At 38.3% G+C, this 16,001-nt stretch overlaps 2 protein-coding genes and 2 long non-coding RNA genes across 7 annotated transcripts; 2 read left to right on the top strand and 2 right to left on the bottom strand.

Annotated features, from left to right (window-relative positions):
* Positions 1 to 1,645: 1,645 nt before the first annotated feature.
* Positions 1,646 to 2,271, bottom strand: LOC113468349. The gene is made up of 2 exons (XR_003392132.1): positions 2,165 to 2,271; positions 1,646 to 1,866 (listed from the first exon to the last, which is right to left on the bottom strand). It is a non-coding gene; the product is annotated as an uncharacterized LOC113468349 (long non-coding RNA).
* LOC113468348 lies at positions 1,698 to 2,408 on the top strand. Its single transcript, XR_003392131.1, has 2 exons — positions 1,698 to 1,813; positions 2,114 to 2,408. It is a non-coding gene; the product is annotated as an uncharacterized LOC113468348 (long non-coding RNA).
* An 838-nt stretch (positions 2,409 to 3,246) lies between these two features.
* Positions 3,247 to 5,272, bottom strand: LOC103511407 (RING-box protein 1A). 4 transcript variants are annotated; one of them, XM_026825178.1, is made up of 3 exons: positions 5,154 to 5,272; positions 3,966 to 4,203; positions 3,247 to 3,632 (listed from the first exon to the last, which is right to left on the bottom strand). In XM_026825178.1, the coding sequence occupies exons 2-3, from the start codon at positions 4,195 to 4,197 to the stop codon at positions 3,523 to 3,525; spliced, it is 342 nt and encodes a 113-aa protein (XP_026680979.1). In that variant the 5' UTR covers positions 4,198 to 4,203; positions 5,154 to 5,272; the 3' UTR covers positions 3,247 to 3,522. The 4 variants fall into 4 exon arrangements, 3 of the variants coding, with proteins under 3 accessions (XP_026680979.1, XP_008474369.2, XP_008474354.1); XM_008476147.3 differs by lacking the exon at positions 5,154 to 5,272 and adding an exon at positions 5,006 to 5,106; XM_008476132.3 differs by lacking the exons at positions 3,247 to 3,632; positions 5,154 to 5,272 and adding an exon at positions 5,006 to 5,105 and having other exon boundaries at positions 3,732 to 4,203.
* Positions 5,230 to 10,803, top strand: LOC103511421 (histone acetyltransferase Tip60-like). The gene is made up of 7 exons (XM_026825189.1): positions 5,230 to 5,237; positions 5,759 to 5,865; positions 6,380 to 6,603; positions 7,434 to 7,517; positions 8,194 to 8,411; positions 9,804 to 9,860; positions 10,353 to 10,803. Exons 1-7 carry the CDS (start codon positions 5,230 to 5,232, stop codon positions 10,669 to 10,671), a joined length of 1,017 nt encoding a protein of 338 aa, XP_026680990.1. The 3' UTR covers positions 10,672 to 10,803.
* Positions 10,804 to 16,001: the final 5,198 nt, after the last annotated feature.

Genomic DNA, 16,001 nt, shown 5'->3' with positions numbered 1-16,001 from the left:
GGCTTACCTACCTTGTTTAAAGTAGGTATGCATTTATTTCTAAGAGAGAAATTGACATATAGAGCATTAATTTTCCGAGAGGAAATGGGCCACATATTCCCCCTTATTTCGTTATCTCGTGAAAATGTAAGGGAATATACAAGGTAAACCATGAAGTGGTGACTGAAACTAATTATTATTTTCATCCTCCCCAGGTTACGAACTGTCCAAGTTCGAAGGGAAAACCGGTTCCCCGGAGAAGCCTCTATCCGATCTTGGTAAAATTATTTTTGAATAACAGATCAAAAGCTTTATACTTCAGACCCCGTTCCCACTTGTTCGGAAAAAAATCGTGTCGTGTGTAATGAAATCGTGTCGTGTGTAATGAGAACACTTTCATTTAAATTGCATTGCCTACAGGACATTCAAATAAATTGAAACTCACGACAAGTGTGAGCAGGATCTGAGGTGTAAACTTGCCCTAACACAACCAATGAATATTTTCATCCTCCCCAGGTTACGAACTGTCCAAGTTCGAAGGGAAAACCGGGTCCCCGGAGAAGCCTCTATCCGATCTTGGTCTCCTATCCTACCGAAGCTATTGGGCGCAAACCATCCTGGAAAAACTTCTCCAGGCTTTAAACAACTCGAAACCAAACGAGGAGGAGAGAGCCAAAATGTCCATTAGGTAAGTCTCAAACAGGGTTCAAAGATAACCAAGACGGTCTCGGCCAGCCTAGTTAGCTAGGTTGGTAGTGCGTCTGCCTTGTAAGCGGAAGGTCGCGGGTTCGATTCCCGCCCGGGACGGATTTTATACCAAACAGATAAGGTTCGTTCTCGGAACGGCTGGCTTTCTTCGCTCTTCGATTTTGGTATGATAAGACCTTGGCAGTTACAGATCCCTCTATCAAATGATTATCAAATATCATTTGATAGAGGGATAATTTGCTCATTTGATTTTTTTTTTTTTTTGGTCAATCGGGCCTAATTATTAATTAATTTATTTAATTTTGACATCCTTTGTAAATACTTTTTTACTTAAGTTATATATAGTAATGGATTATATCTCGTTATATAATCGTTATATAGTTATATCTCGTTATATAGTTATATCTCGTATATCTCGTTATATAGTTATATCTCGTATATAGTTATATCTCGTAAGTATCCATTACTATATATAACTTAAGTAAAAAAAAAATCGGGCCTAAGGCCAGCCCGGAGGGCTGTTCGAGGTTCCCCCCCCCACCCACACCCAAAGAATAAAAAATAAACTCACCATTTATTGTTGCTAAGCGATTTTTCTTTAATTCTGAATGTCATCTGCCAACTTCTGGAAATCCACTTCATAGTCTTCATACCGAACCCTCAAGCGGTCAAGCGAAAACTAAACTAGCCCCCCTCTCCTCCTCTCACGCTTTTAAACTTTAGAGTCTAAATTCTAGTTGATATTCATATGACAGTAAAGTGGTGTGAAATCTGTAGGAAAGTAAATTCAAGTTAAACTTTAGAGTCTAAATTCTAGTTGATATTCATATGACAGTAAAGTGGTGTGAAATCTGTAGGAAAGTAAATTCAAGTTTTTTTTTTGCATGTGAGTATTTCCCCTCTTAGTTTTCAGATTCTCAAATTTATTTTTTTATTTAATAAACAAATGTAAATTGTGTACACATATTCAATTCTCACTCTTTTTTGTGTTGAAATTTTTTCTACAAGAGAAAAAAGTCGTATCGAAATACGCGTAGGAAATAATACTGAAAGAAGGGTGGTAGACTTTTTTTTTGTCCTGTTCCTTACAAGAGTATTACCAAAAAATAAGATATATTTTGAAGAGGTTGATTAAATGTCATCCAAGCCTTGTTTTTAATTGAGAAGCAGGAGCACTACCTTTGTATGTGTACATATGGAATAATGGCTTGGATGGGAACTGTTCATTAACAACTAATATTTTGGATCAACAAATCAATTAGTACAATTTTGTGTAAGAAAGACATTTTTTTTGTCCTGTTCCTTACAAGAGTATTACCAAAAAATAAGATATATTTTGAAGAGGTTGATTAAATGTCATCCAAGCCTTGTTTTTGTCCTGTTCCTTACAAGAGTATTACCAAAAAATAAGATATATTTTGAAGAGGTTGATTAAATGTCATCCAAGCCTTGTTTATTTGAGAAGCAGGAGCACTACCTTTGTATGTGTACATATGGAATGGGCGTACAAGTAGAAATGGAGGTATTTCCTCCCAATTTTTTAATAATTCTTTGGAATGGGGTATATTTTTGTGTTCAGATTGGAATTATCGTAGTTTAAGAGAGTTACATACGTTTACTATATTACTACTAAAGTAGGATAAATTATTCAGATAATAATCATTGTGTAGATATAGTAAAAGTTTGTTGTAAAAAATTAAAACAAGATTTTATTCATTTTACTAAACGATGTTTTCTTTTGACCACTCCTTAGAAAGTTTGTAGATCACTGCAAGTTACAGAGGTCTTGGATAATGAAAATGAACAACAACCAGTTTGCTTTTATTACAGAAATTTTAGAGATTAAACTAGTTTATTTGTATAAAAAAGATTTTGCAAGATTGACAAATTTGCTCGTAAACAATGACTGTAAAACTGTATCTCTTGAAGAGTTGAAAATGGTAGATATTTATTTCCAACTAATCACAGAAATTTTAGAGATTAAACTAGTTTATTTGTATAAAAAAGATTTTGCAAGATTGACAAATTTGCTCGTAAACAATGACTGTAAAAATGTATCTCTTGAAGAGTTGAAAATGGTAGATATTTATTTCCAACTAATTTCCCACATAATATTGTATTGCTTACCTCATACTTTGGACAAAATGATAGTTAAAATTTTGCCTTAAATGTGGACAGCTGGATAAAAAAAAAAACAGCTTTGATTGAAGGAATGATATTGAAAGCATTATTTATACCTACACCCTAAAATTTAATTAAAGGTGCTCCATTAAACTGTGAGTTTTCTGTAGGACTTCAATCCTATACTTAAGTAAAAAAATAAGTGATAGCCTGTATTAATTAATAATCAAGACCTTTGTGGCATTATTTGAAATGCCAATATAATTACTTGTTTTAGCTGGTAAGGGTAAAGGGACTTTTTTGCCCTAATTGAGCTTTACATCTCTATTTTTGGCATTTCACCAGAATCAGCTCCTTAGTTGTCCTTGTAAGTATTACTCATTATTTTCAACTTCAACACAACAATAATTTGAAATGCCAATATAATTACTTGTTTTAGCTGGTAAGGGTAAAGGGACTTTTTTGCCCTAATTGAGCTTTACATCTCTATTTTTGGGATTTCACCAGAATCAGCTCCTTAGTTGTCCTTGTAAGTATTACTCATTATTATTATTTTCAACTTCAACACAACAATAAATTATTATTATTATTCTAACATTTAATTTACTTCTCTAAATGGTATCTTCTTAGAGCAAAGATGGGATTGAGTAAACTGGACAGAAAAGGAAATTGAAAAAAAGGATGTAAAATAGAAAAGAATAATTAGGTATACATTTAATGTCCATATTTTTGGAACTCCCATTCTCTGTTGTCCAATGGGCAAACTTGTCGGGTTTTCAACCACCTGGAAATGCAGTGGAAGTGAAATGCATGATTACATACACCCCAAGCCACTGTACATTCTTCACTTGTAGTAGAAGCTTGATTAGCCTGACATTCAATACACAAGTCCATGATGTGGTTTCTACAGATAGCACAATTACTAACATTTAATTTACTTCTCTAAATGGTATCTTCTTAGAGCAAAGATGGGATTGAGTAAACTGGACAGAAAAGGAAATTGAAAAAAAAAGGATGTAAAATAGAAAAGAATAATTAGGTATACATTTAATGTCCATATTTTTGGAACTCCCATTCTCTGTTGTCCAATGGGCAAACTTGTCGGGTTTTCAACCACCTGGAAATGCAGTGGAAGTGAAATGCATGATTACATACACCCCAAGCCACTGTACATTCTTCACTTGTAGTAGAAGCTTGATTAGCCTGACATTCAATACACAAGTCCATGATGTGGTTTCTACAGATAGCACAATTGTCAACAACAATATCCCATGCCCAGAGAGCAACAGCATTCCATTTCTTCACATCAAACCGTTTCTTTTCACCTTTGGTTGTGCTTGATGTGGGTAATTCTACGTTTTCTTCAGTATCAACTTCCATAGCAGACATTTTTACCTGAAATGATAAAAATAATTAAGTCCATAATAATTAAACACTTTTGTCACACAGTGGTTTCTGGGTTGATGATGATGTTTGGTTGTGCTTGATGTGGGTAATTCTACGTTTTCTTCAGTATCAACTTCCATAGCAGACATTTTTACCTGAAATGATAAAAATAATCAAGTCCATAATAATTAAACACTTTTGTCACACAGTGGTTTCTGGGTTGACGATGATGATGATAATAATAATAAAAGGTAATTTACATCTGGACACTTGGTCCCTATGAACAAAACAAATATTTACTTAGTGAAGTTTTAATACTACCTGTGCCCAAGGTGAAAACTTAACTTACATCTGGACACTTGGTCCCTATGAACAAAACAAATATTTACTTAGTGAAGTTTTAATACTACCTGTGCCCAAGGTGAAAACTTAATATTTCCTCACAGCACATACACCTGATGAATGAAGGTACTTATTTCTAGAAATAAACTGTCAGACAATTTAGCCTGATGTGGCATGGACATTTTCAACAGCCATACTCTGCAATACATGGGTATGTCCTACCATACCAATCTCCATATCACAGTGGTTGGCATTGGTGGTACCAGATGCTGGTGGTTTTGATCCAACTTGACATAAAATAGAATTTGGGCAATGAACTTAATTTACAATATCCACAACGGAAATCTACCTATATTTCCTCTAATGTGAAAACGAGAGAGTAAAATTTCCTTTTTTCTCTCTTGCTTTTTTATTAACAAAGGAATCCAGAATGATAGGTGGTGTGCATAGTGCATTTTTTTCATCTTACCAGTAGAGACGGTCTCAAATGAATGTAATCTGGAAAGCCTCTTTATTACTGTCTTGGAGTTTCACTAAACAATAAAATGAATGAGTTTGAAAGGACTTTTTATAGGATTTCAAAGAAAAAATAATATAGTGCATTTTTTTCATCTTACCAGTAGAGACGGTCTCAAATGAATGTAATCTGGAAAGCCTCTTTATTACTGTCTTGGAGTTTCACAAAACAATAAAATGAATGAGTTTGAAAGGACTTTTTATAGGATTTCAAAGAAAAAATAACCCGTTCCAAGAACGAACATTATCCCATCAGGATAAAATCCTCCCCGGGCGGGAATCGAACCCGCGGCCTAGCGCTTACAAGGCAGACGAACTACCAACTAAGCTAACTAGGCTGGCCAAGAAAGTTTGACAGCTAGAATATACCCGACTTATACTGCCAGAAAGAGATTGAAAAGTCCCTTCACTCCCGCAGTCTTAACAAGTGGTATAGGGAAGAAAGTCCATCTTAGTTAGCTTGGAAGGTAGCGCGTCTGCCTTGGAAGCGCTAGGTCACGTTGGGTTTGATTCCCGGATTTTATCCTATTCAGATAAGGTTTGATCTCGGAGCGGTTGGTTTTCTCCTATCCTGTCCTCTTTCCATCAATTTCGGGACGATAAGAACTCTGTTGTTACAGCTCCCTCTATCAAACCTCTGAAATTTTTACTTCTTTTGTTTCTATTATTTGTTTGATTTCCAATATATTATTTGTTTGCTTTGCAGATATTTCTCAAAAGAGAAAGTATCATCGGAGGATTACAACGTAGCCTGTATCCTAACACTGCCCCCCTATCAGAGGAGAGGCTACGGCAAACTCCTCATAGAATTCAGTAAGTTCTTTTCCAGTGCCTACCTACCTACATAGATAGATGGATAGCAGACAAGGAATTTCAAGTAGGTACGTTAAGCATAACTGCTTGTCACCAATGTCATTGCCTGAGCGATTCAATAAATTTTATGAGCCTTGGGCTCGAGCCACCAATCTTCAGATACACTACACTACTGAGTTTGGCTTACCTACCTTGTTTAAAGTAGGTATGCATTTATTGCTAAGAGAGAAATTGACATATAGACATTATAGAGCATTAATTTTCCGAGAGGAAATGGGCCACATATTCCTCCTTATTTCGTTATCTCGTGAAAATGTAAGGGAATATACACTAACATTTAATTTACTTCTCTAAATGGTATCTTCTTAGAGCAAAGATGGGATTGAGTAAACTGGACAGAAAAGGAAATTGAAAAAAAAAGCTTTTTTTTTTTTTTTTTTTTTTTAGAAACCTGCGTCCTAGCGCTTACGAGGCAAACGCTTCACCCTCTAAACTTCCTTTCCTTCGCGTTCACGTACGAGGCAGACGTGCTACCCTCAAAGCTGGACAGGCTCTCGTTCTTACTTTTTTTCGTCATTTCAGGAGTTCGAACCCGGAGTCACCGTGGGTGTGCGGCAGACGGGCTCCATGATAACGCATGGTAGTCATGACGACATAGTGACGCGGATGAAAAACTTTCACTTCATTGAACTAGGCAAGAATAAGATCAGTGCCTGGTATTTCTCACCTTACCCTCAGGTATGTTAAAATACCTCAAAACGATATCTAACCTGCAGATTTTTGTTCAAGGGGCTTTTGGCGATCAGCTGATAAGCAAATGTGTTTCATAAAACTAAGTATAAACCACCTGCCTCGGTGGTGTAGTAGTCAATACGCTCGCCTGGTAAACAGGAGGGCATGGGTTCAATCCCAGCCGAGGTATAGAACTTTATCATCAATATAATTTGAGAATTCGACCACAATAATGGTAGCAGCCTACTGCTGGAGTAAAGAGACTTTCAGTCCTATGCGAACAGTATATGAGTAAATAAGCACTATTGTTTTTAAAAATACTTTGCTGAGCGATTCATTTAGGGTTTTCCAAGAGGTTTTATAGAGGGAACTGTAACTGATGAGATTTTATCGTCCCGGTAACAAAGACATAAGGAAGACAGGATAGGAGAAAGCCAGCCATTCCGAGAACGAACCTTATCTGTTGAGGATAGAACTTCAAATGTCACTAATTTGAGAATTTGACCACAATAATGGTAGTAGCCTACTGCTGGAGTAAAGAGACTTTCAGTCCTATGCGAGCAGTATACGAGTAAAGCACTGTTGTTTTTAAAAATACTTTGCTGAGCGATTCATTTAGGGTTTTCAAAGAGGTTTGATAGAGGGAACTGTAACTGATGAGATTTTATCGTCCCGGTAACAAAGACATAAGGAAGACAGGATAGGAGAAAGCCAGTCAATCCCAGAACGAACCTTATCTGTTGACGATAGGGGCTTCAAATGTCAGGTTTCAAATTTAGCTCAACTTATACGTAGCGTACGTACTAATATGTTGTGTTTTTGTTTTCTTGTTTCAGGAGCTTGTACATTTACCTTGTATCTATATCTGTGAATATTGTTTAGCCTATAGAAAAACGAGAACCTGTCTCAAAAACCATCTTGTAAGTACTCACCTGGAACTAATAATTTACTTACTTCGTGTTAGGTTGAATCATTTGTAATCAATGACTTGGAAGCACATGCATTATTTACAAATCTCGATTGACCTTTCAGGGAACAATTTTGAACTAAAAAATAATAATGCATTATGGTTTAATGATTAGAGTTAGCACCCCTCCCCTCAGATCCTGATCTTATGCAACTAATAATTTACTTACTTCGTGTTAGGTTGAATCATTTGAAATCAATGACTTGAAAGTTAGCACATGCATTATTTACAAATCTCGATTGACCTTTCAGGGAACAATTTTGAACTTAAAAATAATATTAATTATGCTTTAATGATTAGAGTTAGCACCCCTCCCCTCAGATCCTGATCTTATGCACAGTGGTGTTTAGCCTGCTCTACAGTTTATCTCCATTGTGCCTCGGTCTTCAGCTTGAGTTAAAAGAAATTTCCAATTTCATTTTTCTTTTCCTTCTAACCAACCTCTAACTTCCATTGTGTTTCTCTTTCAGATCAAATGCAATCTCAAACATCCGCCGGGGAACGAAATCTATCGCAAGGACTCGATATCGCCATTGTGCCTCGGTCTTCAGCTTGAGTTAAAAGAAATTTCCAATTTCATTTTTCTTTTCCTTCTAACCAACCTCTAACTTCCATTGTTTCCCTTTCAGATCAAATGCAATCTCAAACATCCGCCGGGGAACGAAATCTATCGCAAGGACTCGATATCTTTCTTCGAAATCGACGGCCGTAAGAACAAGAACTACGCGCAGAACCTCTGTCTCCTAGCTAAGCTGTTCTTAGACCACAAGACGTTGCATTACGATACGGACCCGTTCCTATTCTATATTATGACTGAACAGGACTCTAGAGGGTTTCACATTGTAGGGTGAGACTTACTTTATTTACTTTAAAAAAAAATTGACCCGATTACATTACTTTCCTTTCTATAGGATAAGGAAAGTAAAAATGAGTGAGAGATAAACGTCAAATCAGAGAAACTGTAAAAGTAGAACAAGAACTACGCGCAGAACCTCTGTCTCCTAGCTAAGCTGTTCTTAGACCACAAGACGTTGCATTACGATACGGACCCGTTCCTGTTCTATATTATGACTGAACAGGACTCTAGAGGGTTTCACATTGTAGGGTGAGACTTACTTTATTTACTTTAAAAAAAATTGACCCGATTACATTACTTTCCTTTCTATAGGATAAGGAAAGAAGATTCGTAGAAGCTCAACCCGTCCTTTGGGGCTGGCCAGCCCCTACACCTAAGCCTCAGTTTGGGCTTTTTGTGTGTGGGGTTAAGCATAAGGAAAGTAAAAATGAGTGAGAAGTAAACGTCAAATCAGAGAAACGGTGAAAGTAAAATTAAGGAGCGCTGTAGCTCTCCGCCCCACCAAGTCAAGAAGTTTTTTTTTAAGAGGTTTGACAGAGAGAACTGTGACTGCTATGGGATCAAAAGCTTTATACTTCAGACCCCGTTCCCACTTGTTCGGAAAAAAATCGTGTCGTGTGTAATGAGAACACTTTCGTTTAAATTACATTGCCTACAGGACATTCAAATAAATCCAGTGAAACTCACGACAAGTGTGAGCAGGATCTGAGGTGTAAACTTGCCCTAACGCAACCACAAAAAAGTGGTTGAATCTTAAAAGTTATGTGAAATCATTTCATGTGTCTTTCATCCTTCTGATAAGCTGCACTAAGATTCATATGTTGAACACATTGAGATTTCAAATTAGCCTTAGGCTCATGGAGGCTTCCTTCGCCACGGTTCGACGGAATAGAATATATCTTGTTTATACTGACAGCATAGGACTAAAAAGTCCCTTTACTCTCACAGTCAAAACAAGGTCTTATACAGGGCGTTCAATCTAAAAGTGCCCCATTGGAAATTAACCCGGTAAATCGGGTTTTTTAACACCTTAAAAGTTAAAAGTCCCCAGTACACTTTTCGGGTCTATTAAGCATTCATTCTTATGTAACTTTTGACGAGGAATCGATGGGTGCAACTAGAAATAACGTGTAGTTTATTATTTGTTAGGTTTATATTAGACATCCTATGTATTAACATTATTCTTACCGTTTTTATTATTAGGTATACCTAGTATCCAATAATAATAAAAACGGTAAGAATAATGTTAACGTGTAGTTTAGTTTTAGAAATTTTATCCCGTTGAAACGCGGCTTTAGGAGTCTCATTGATCTAGAAACAAATGACCAGTATAGTGAAGGCCCATCTCTGTGGCCGAGAGGTTAACTGACTCTCATCCTGGAGGTGCTGGGTTCGAATCCCGGCCGGGGCGGAGGAGGAGAGAGCCAAAATGTCCATTAGGTAAGTCTCAAACAGGGTTCAAAGATGACCAAGACGGTCTCGGCCAGCCTAGTTAGCTAGGTTGGTAGTGCGTCTGCCTTGTAAGCGGAAGGTCGCGGGTTCGATTCCCGCCCGGGGCGGATTTTATTCTCGGAACGGCTGGCTTTCTTCGCTCTTCGATTTCGGTATGATAAAACCTTGGCAGTTACAGATCCCTCTATCAAACCTCATTTGATAGAGGGATATTTTGCTCATTTGATTTTTTTTTTTTTTGCTCAATCGGGCCTAATGCCAGCCCGGAGGGGAGGGGCCCTTTTTCCGAGTGAATTCACTGAACCACTATTTAAAACTAATCAGAAGTAACTCCGAACCCCTCGTTTAAAACTGCTTTTTTTCTCGAATTTTAAATCTTGTTCTCTTGTTTACTTTCCTTATCCTATAGGAAGGAAAGTAATGTAATAGACAAATTTTTCTTAGGTTTTAAAACTTTTTTTTTTCTCTCGGATTTCGCAGTGAAATTTGTGAAGCGACCAGCATCAAAGAGGAGGACGTCATTTCGACGCTGCAGAATCTCAACCTCATCAACTACTACAAGGGCACGTACATCGTCTCCCTTCACAACGACGTGATTCAGTCCCACTATAAATCCCTCGGGAAGCGGAAACTCCGAATAGACCCGAAATGTCTCCACTGGACGCCGAAAGATTGGAGCAAGAAGCGGACGGGAGTGAACGCGTTGAAGAAGCTGGCTGTGCGGGGCGGAGCAGGAGGGGGAGGAAGGAATAGTGCCGGGGGCAAGCCGGGGTTGCCTGGGTGGCAGATTGAACAGTAGGGAGTAGGAAATTTTAAACCAGGTGGGAGAGTGTGGGATATTTTGAATAGTAGGAGGGAGAGTGTGGGAGTAGGAGGGGTTGCCCGAGTGGCAGATTGAACAGTAGGGAGGGGGATATTTTGAACAGTAGACAGGGAGTAGGAAATTTTAAACCAGGTGGGAGAGTGTGGGATATTTTGAATAGTAGGAGGGAGAGTGTGGGAGTAGGAGGGGTTGCCCGGGTGGCAGATTGAACAGTAGGGAGGGGGATATTTTGAACCGTAAGAGGTAGACTGTAGAGTAAGAGAATGTGGGATATTTTTGACAGTAGAGTGTGATGGAGGGATAATTATAATTATAGACTGTTGAGTGGAAGGTAACCACTAGGCGAGGTTAACGCCGGAGACGTTCTCTACCACCTAACTCTTAGAGCTCTATTATTATGTGGTCAAATTCTAAAGAAGATTGGAGCAAGAAGCGGACGGGAGTGAACGCGTTGAAGAAGCTGGCTGTGCGGGGCGGAGCAGGAGGGGGAGGAAGGAATAGTGCTGGGGGCAAGCCGGGACTGCCCGGGTGGCAGATTGAACAGTAGGGAGTAGGAAATTTTAAACCAGGTGGGAGAGTGTGGGATATTTTGAATAGTAGGAGGGAGAGTGTGGGAGTAGGAGGGCTTGCCCGGGTGGCAGATTGAACAGTAGGGAGGGGGATATTTTGAACCGTAAGAGGTAGACTGTAGAATAAGAGAGTGTGGGATATTTTGAACAGTAGACGGGAGAGTGGGATATTTTGAACAGTAGAAGGGAGAGTGTGGGATATTTTTGACAGTAGAGTGTGAGGGAGGGATAATTATAATTATAGACTGTTGAGTGGAAGGTAACCACTAGGCGAGGTTAACGCCGGAGACGTTCTCTACCACCTAACCCTTAGAGCTCTATTATTATGTGGTCAAATTCTAAATGTCTCACTAATGATTCATGTTGAAATCCAGACCCAAAAATAAAATTTAGAAATACCTATCCATTTTCACCCCCGGAGGCCATCAGGACAATATTTTATTTCCAGTTCCTGCAATCCCTTCTCTAATGCCATTTTCACTAATTTCCAGACAACAAAAGATTAGATGAATGGGTAACCGAAGACCGTCTGAACAAACAGAAAATTCAATACCCAACCGCACCGACGTCTAATTTCGGTAAAAAATCCCACGCCTCACCTGCTAATTCTATGCCTCAGCTGGGATCGAACCCACACCCTTCTGTTTACTAGGGGCCTGTAATCGAATATCTCCCACTTTCAGTCTAGAATTAAACATAGCCAAAACGCTTACATTGCTAATGGGGCTGCTCACTCACTAGAAACCATTATATTCAGCCCTGTTTAGGTTTCTTACTTTAAGAGCCGGAAATTCTATGCCTCAGCTGGGATCGAACCCACACCCTTCTGTTTACTAGGGGCCTGTAATCGAATATCTCCCACTTTCAGTCTAGAATTGAACATAGCCAAAACGCTTACATTGCTAATGGGGCTGCTCACTCACTAGAAACCTTTACATTCAGCCCTGTTTAGGTTTCTTACTTTAAGAAGAGCCGGATCCACAAAGTTAGTTTAAACTCCGTCTAAGTTTTAATCGCGGTTTAAGTAATCTAATTGGCTGAAGAAACTGTTTCCCAATGAAGTTCCCGCGAGTGAAACACCCAACAGTAACAGTGAAACACAGGTGAGGTGTTTTTTTTTTACATTAGTATTTGATGCGATGGACGTTTTTGATAGCTCATGTTAGTACACATGGTAAAACAAATAGGATCTATAGGAAGGAATGTAAAAATTGGGCTGACAAGAAAAATACTTACCTAAGTACTTAACTTTTCTAAAAGGTTTGTTAGAGGGAACTGTAACGATCTCATCGTCCTTCTAATCAAAGGGAGAAAGAGAACAGGATAGGAAAAAGCCAGACGTTTCGAGAACGAACATCCTCCCGAAATCGAAGAAAGTTAGAAATCAGTTCCGAGAACGAACCTTATCAGTTTGGGAGATAGTTCACCCAGAAGCCAGAAGTGGGATTCGAGCGGTTTAGCAGAAGAAACTGTTTCCCAATGAAGTTCCCGCGAGTGAAACACCCAACAGTAACAGTGAAACACAGGTGAGGTGTTTTTTTTTTACATTATTATTTGATGCGATGGACTAAGTTTTTGATAGCTCATGTTAGTACACATGGTAAAACAAATAGGAACTAAAGGAAGGAAAGTAAAAATTGGGCTGACAAGAAAAACACTTACCTAAATACTTAACTTTTCTAAAAGGTTTGTTAGAGGGAACTGTAACGATCTCATCGTCCTTCTAATCAGAGAGAGAAAGAGAACAGGATAGGAAAAAGCCAGACGTTTCGAGAACGAACATCCTCCCGAAATCGAAGAAAGCTAGAAATCAAATCCGAGAACGAACCTTATCAGTTTGGGAGACAGTTCACCCAGAAGTGGGATTCGAGCGGCTTGGCATTTACGTATCAGGCGCGCTAAGCTCTAATATAAGCTGGCTTCATTCCCCTTGCTTTTTTTTTTAGAAACCTGCGTCCTAGCGCTTACGAGGCAAACGCTTCACTCTCTAAACTAGGCTGGCTTCCTTTCCTTCGCGTTCACTTACGAGGCAGAAATGCTACCCTCAAAGCTGGACAGGCTCTCGTTCTTACTTTTTTTTTTTGTCATTTCAGGAGTTTGAACCCGGAGTCACTGTGGGGGTGCGGCAGACGGGCTCCATGATAACGCATGGTAGTCATGACGACATAGTGACGTTGCAATCGGTTTTTTTTTTTTTTTTTTTTTTTTTTTTTTTTAACCCATTAGATTGCTTCTTAATCCTAGAGTTAAACTTAAACTGAGTTTAAACTTGCTTTGTGGACCCGATCATTAATATTTCAACTTTTTTTCAAGGTCGGGCCTACAGTTAGGTTACCATTTGTTGAATTCGTATTTCAGAGCATAGGTTGGAAAAACTTTCACTTCATCGAACTAGGCAAGAATAAGATCAGCGCCTGGTATTTCTCACCTTACCCTCAGGTATGTTAAAACACCTCACAACGATATCTAACCTGCAGATTTTTGTTCAAGGGGCATTTGGCGATCAGCTGATAAGCAAATGTGTTTCATAAAACTAAGTATAAACCACCTGCCTCGGTGGTGTAGTAGTCAAGACGCTCGCCTGGTAAACAGAAGGGCGTGGGTTCAATCCCAGCCGAATGTTCTTTGTTCTCTGTCTTTTCTTCATTTCTCTTGTGTGTGGAGAATAGTTCTATATTTTGTGATTTTCCTATTTCTTTTATGTTGTGTACCACGGAAGGATGGGGTTTTGGGGTATTAGAATAGAATATACCTTGTTTATCCTGCTGGGATAGGACTGAAAACTCCCTTTACAACGCAGTCTAAACAACGTCTTTTAACATATTATGGGGTATAAACACCTTGCTTAGGTACTTTAAAAAGGTGTTTTCTGTGAAGCAAAATATTTTAGGTGCCTAATAAATGGGTATTTTTCTTTTCAGTGGTATTCCGAGATTTCCGAGTAGGGTTGAGTTGTTTTGGGGCTAAGTCGAAAGTTTGGGCCTGGTGATCTTCTTAGGCCGCTTCTCGTATGTGAACTCATTATTATTTTTATTTTCTAAACAACGTCTTTTAACATATTATGGGGTATAAACACCTTGCTTAGGTACTTTAAAAAGGTGTTTTCTGTGAAGCAAAATATTTTAGATGCCTAAGAAATAGGTATTTTTCTTTTCAGTGGTATTCCGAGATTTCCGAGTAGGGTTGAGTTGGTTTGGGGCTAAGTCGAAAGTTTGGGCCTGGTGATCTTCTTAGGCCGCTTCTCGTTATGTGAACTCATTATTTTTATTTTTCCCCTCGATCGTAAGCGCTAGTTCGTTTAAATTTCCAAGGCCTTTATACCAACCCTGAAAACATGCCCCATCCTTAGCGTGAGAATTATTTTAACTGTTGTGTAACTAATGTGTTTTCCTTTTCACATTAATAATCTGATGAATTAAATTAAATTCGAAGCTGTGAAAAAAGTTCTATTCTCTCCTTATTTTTAGCTAAATTACATTTTTCTTTAGATTGATGGGAAATAGAATAGAATAGACCCTGTTGTGTAACTAATGTGTTTTCCTTTTCACATTAATAATCTGATGAATTAAATTAAATTCGAAGCTGTGAAAAAAGTTCTATTCTCTTCTTATTTTTAGCTACATTACATTTTTCTTCAGATTGATGGGGAATAGAATAGAATAGACCTTGTTTATCCTGCTCGAATGAGACTAAAAAGTCCCTTTACCCCAGCAGTCTAAACAAGGTCTCGTTTATTTTACGGGCATATCACGGGGAAATAATGCCCTAATTGAGAGAGAAGGGAGGAGGTATTGGATAAGAGAGGGTGCCAGGGGTAGAATAAAGGAGGGCAACGCCCACCCCAAATAAAATCAGGGAAAGTACAAAACTTGCTGCTAGCAAATGATACGGCGATCCAAGTTGTAATTATTTTAACTGTTGTGTAACTAATGTGTTTTCCTTTTCACATTAATAATCTGATGAATTAAATTAAATTCGAAGCTGTGAAAAAAAGTTCTATTCTCTTCTTATTTTTAGCTAAATTACATTTTTCTTTAGATTGATGGCAAATAGAATAGAATAGACCTTGTTTATCCTGCTCGAATGAGACTAAAAAGTGCCCCTACCCCAGTAGTCTAACACAAGGTCTCGTGTATTTTATGGGCATATCACGGGGAAATAATGCCCTACTTGAGAGAGAAGGGAGGAGGTATTGGATAAGAGGGTACCAGGGGTAGAATAAAGGAGGGCAACGCCCACCCCAAATAAAATTAGGGAAAGTTGCACTACAAAACCTGCTGCTAGCAAATGATACGGCGATCCAAGTTGTAGAATATTGGAAGAGGAGTAATGGAGTATCTGACATGGTCTTTGGTCAAAGCGGACACGGAAAGTAAAGTAAGTAGGTAAGTAAGTTTATAACACGGTCATTGGTCAAAGCGGACACGGAAAGTAAAGTAAGTAGGTAAGTAAGTTTATAGAAATACGATATCTACCTTTTTTAGCTCTTAATTTTGAGGCTACTTACGAGTAAGGATGAGAAGGTAACATGCAGACAAGTAATAATCTTATCTTATATTATAAAATCAAGATCCATTCACATTTCACACACTGATCAAACTTTTCCACGCGATTGTGAAATCAACTTTGCTGTATGGAGCCGAGATCTGGGCCTCTCGTTATGGTGAAACAATTGAAAAATGCCAAACGCTCTTTTTAAAATCAGTTTATTGTTTACCAAAATGTACGCAGTCCAAC

The sequence above is a fragment of the Diaphorina citri genome, unplaced genomic scaffold (assembly GCF_000475195.1).
Source record: "Diaphorina citri unplaced genomic scaffold, Diaci psyllid genome assembly version 1.1 scaffold713, whole genome shotgun sequence".
NCBI classification, from domain to species: Eukaryota; Metazoa; Arthropoda; class Insecta; order Hemiptera; family Psyllidae; genus Diaphorina; species Diaphorina citri.
This window is presented reverse-complemented; position numbering and strand designations above follow the sequence as displayed.

Coding starts and splice junctions, on each gene's coding strand:
- LOC103511407 (XM_026825178.1), bottom strand. CDS start 4,197: ATGTCTGCTATGGAAGTTGATACTGAAGAAAACGTAGAATTACCCACA. Junction 3,633..3,965: donor AGAATGTACAGTGGCTTGGG/GTGTATGTAATC, acceptor CAGTGGCTTGGG/GTGTATGTAATCATGCATTT.
- LOC103511421 (XM_026825189.1), top strand. Junction 5,866..6,379: donor CAAACTCCTCATAGAATTCA/GTAAGTTCTTTT, acceptor CTTCGCGTTCAC/GTACGAGGCAGACGTGCTAC. Junction 6,604..7,433: donor ATTTCTCACCTTACCCTCAG/GTATGTTAAAAT, acceptor TTCTTGTTTCAG/GAGCTTGTACATTTACCTTG.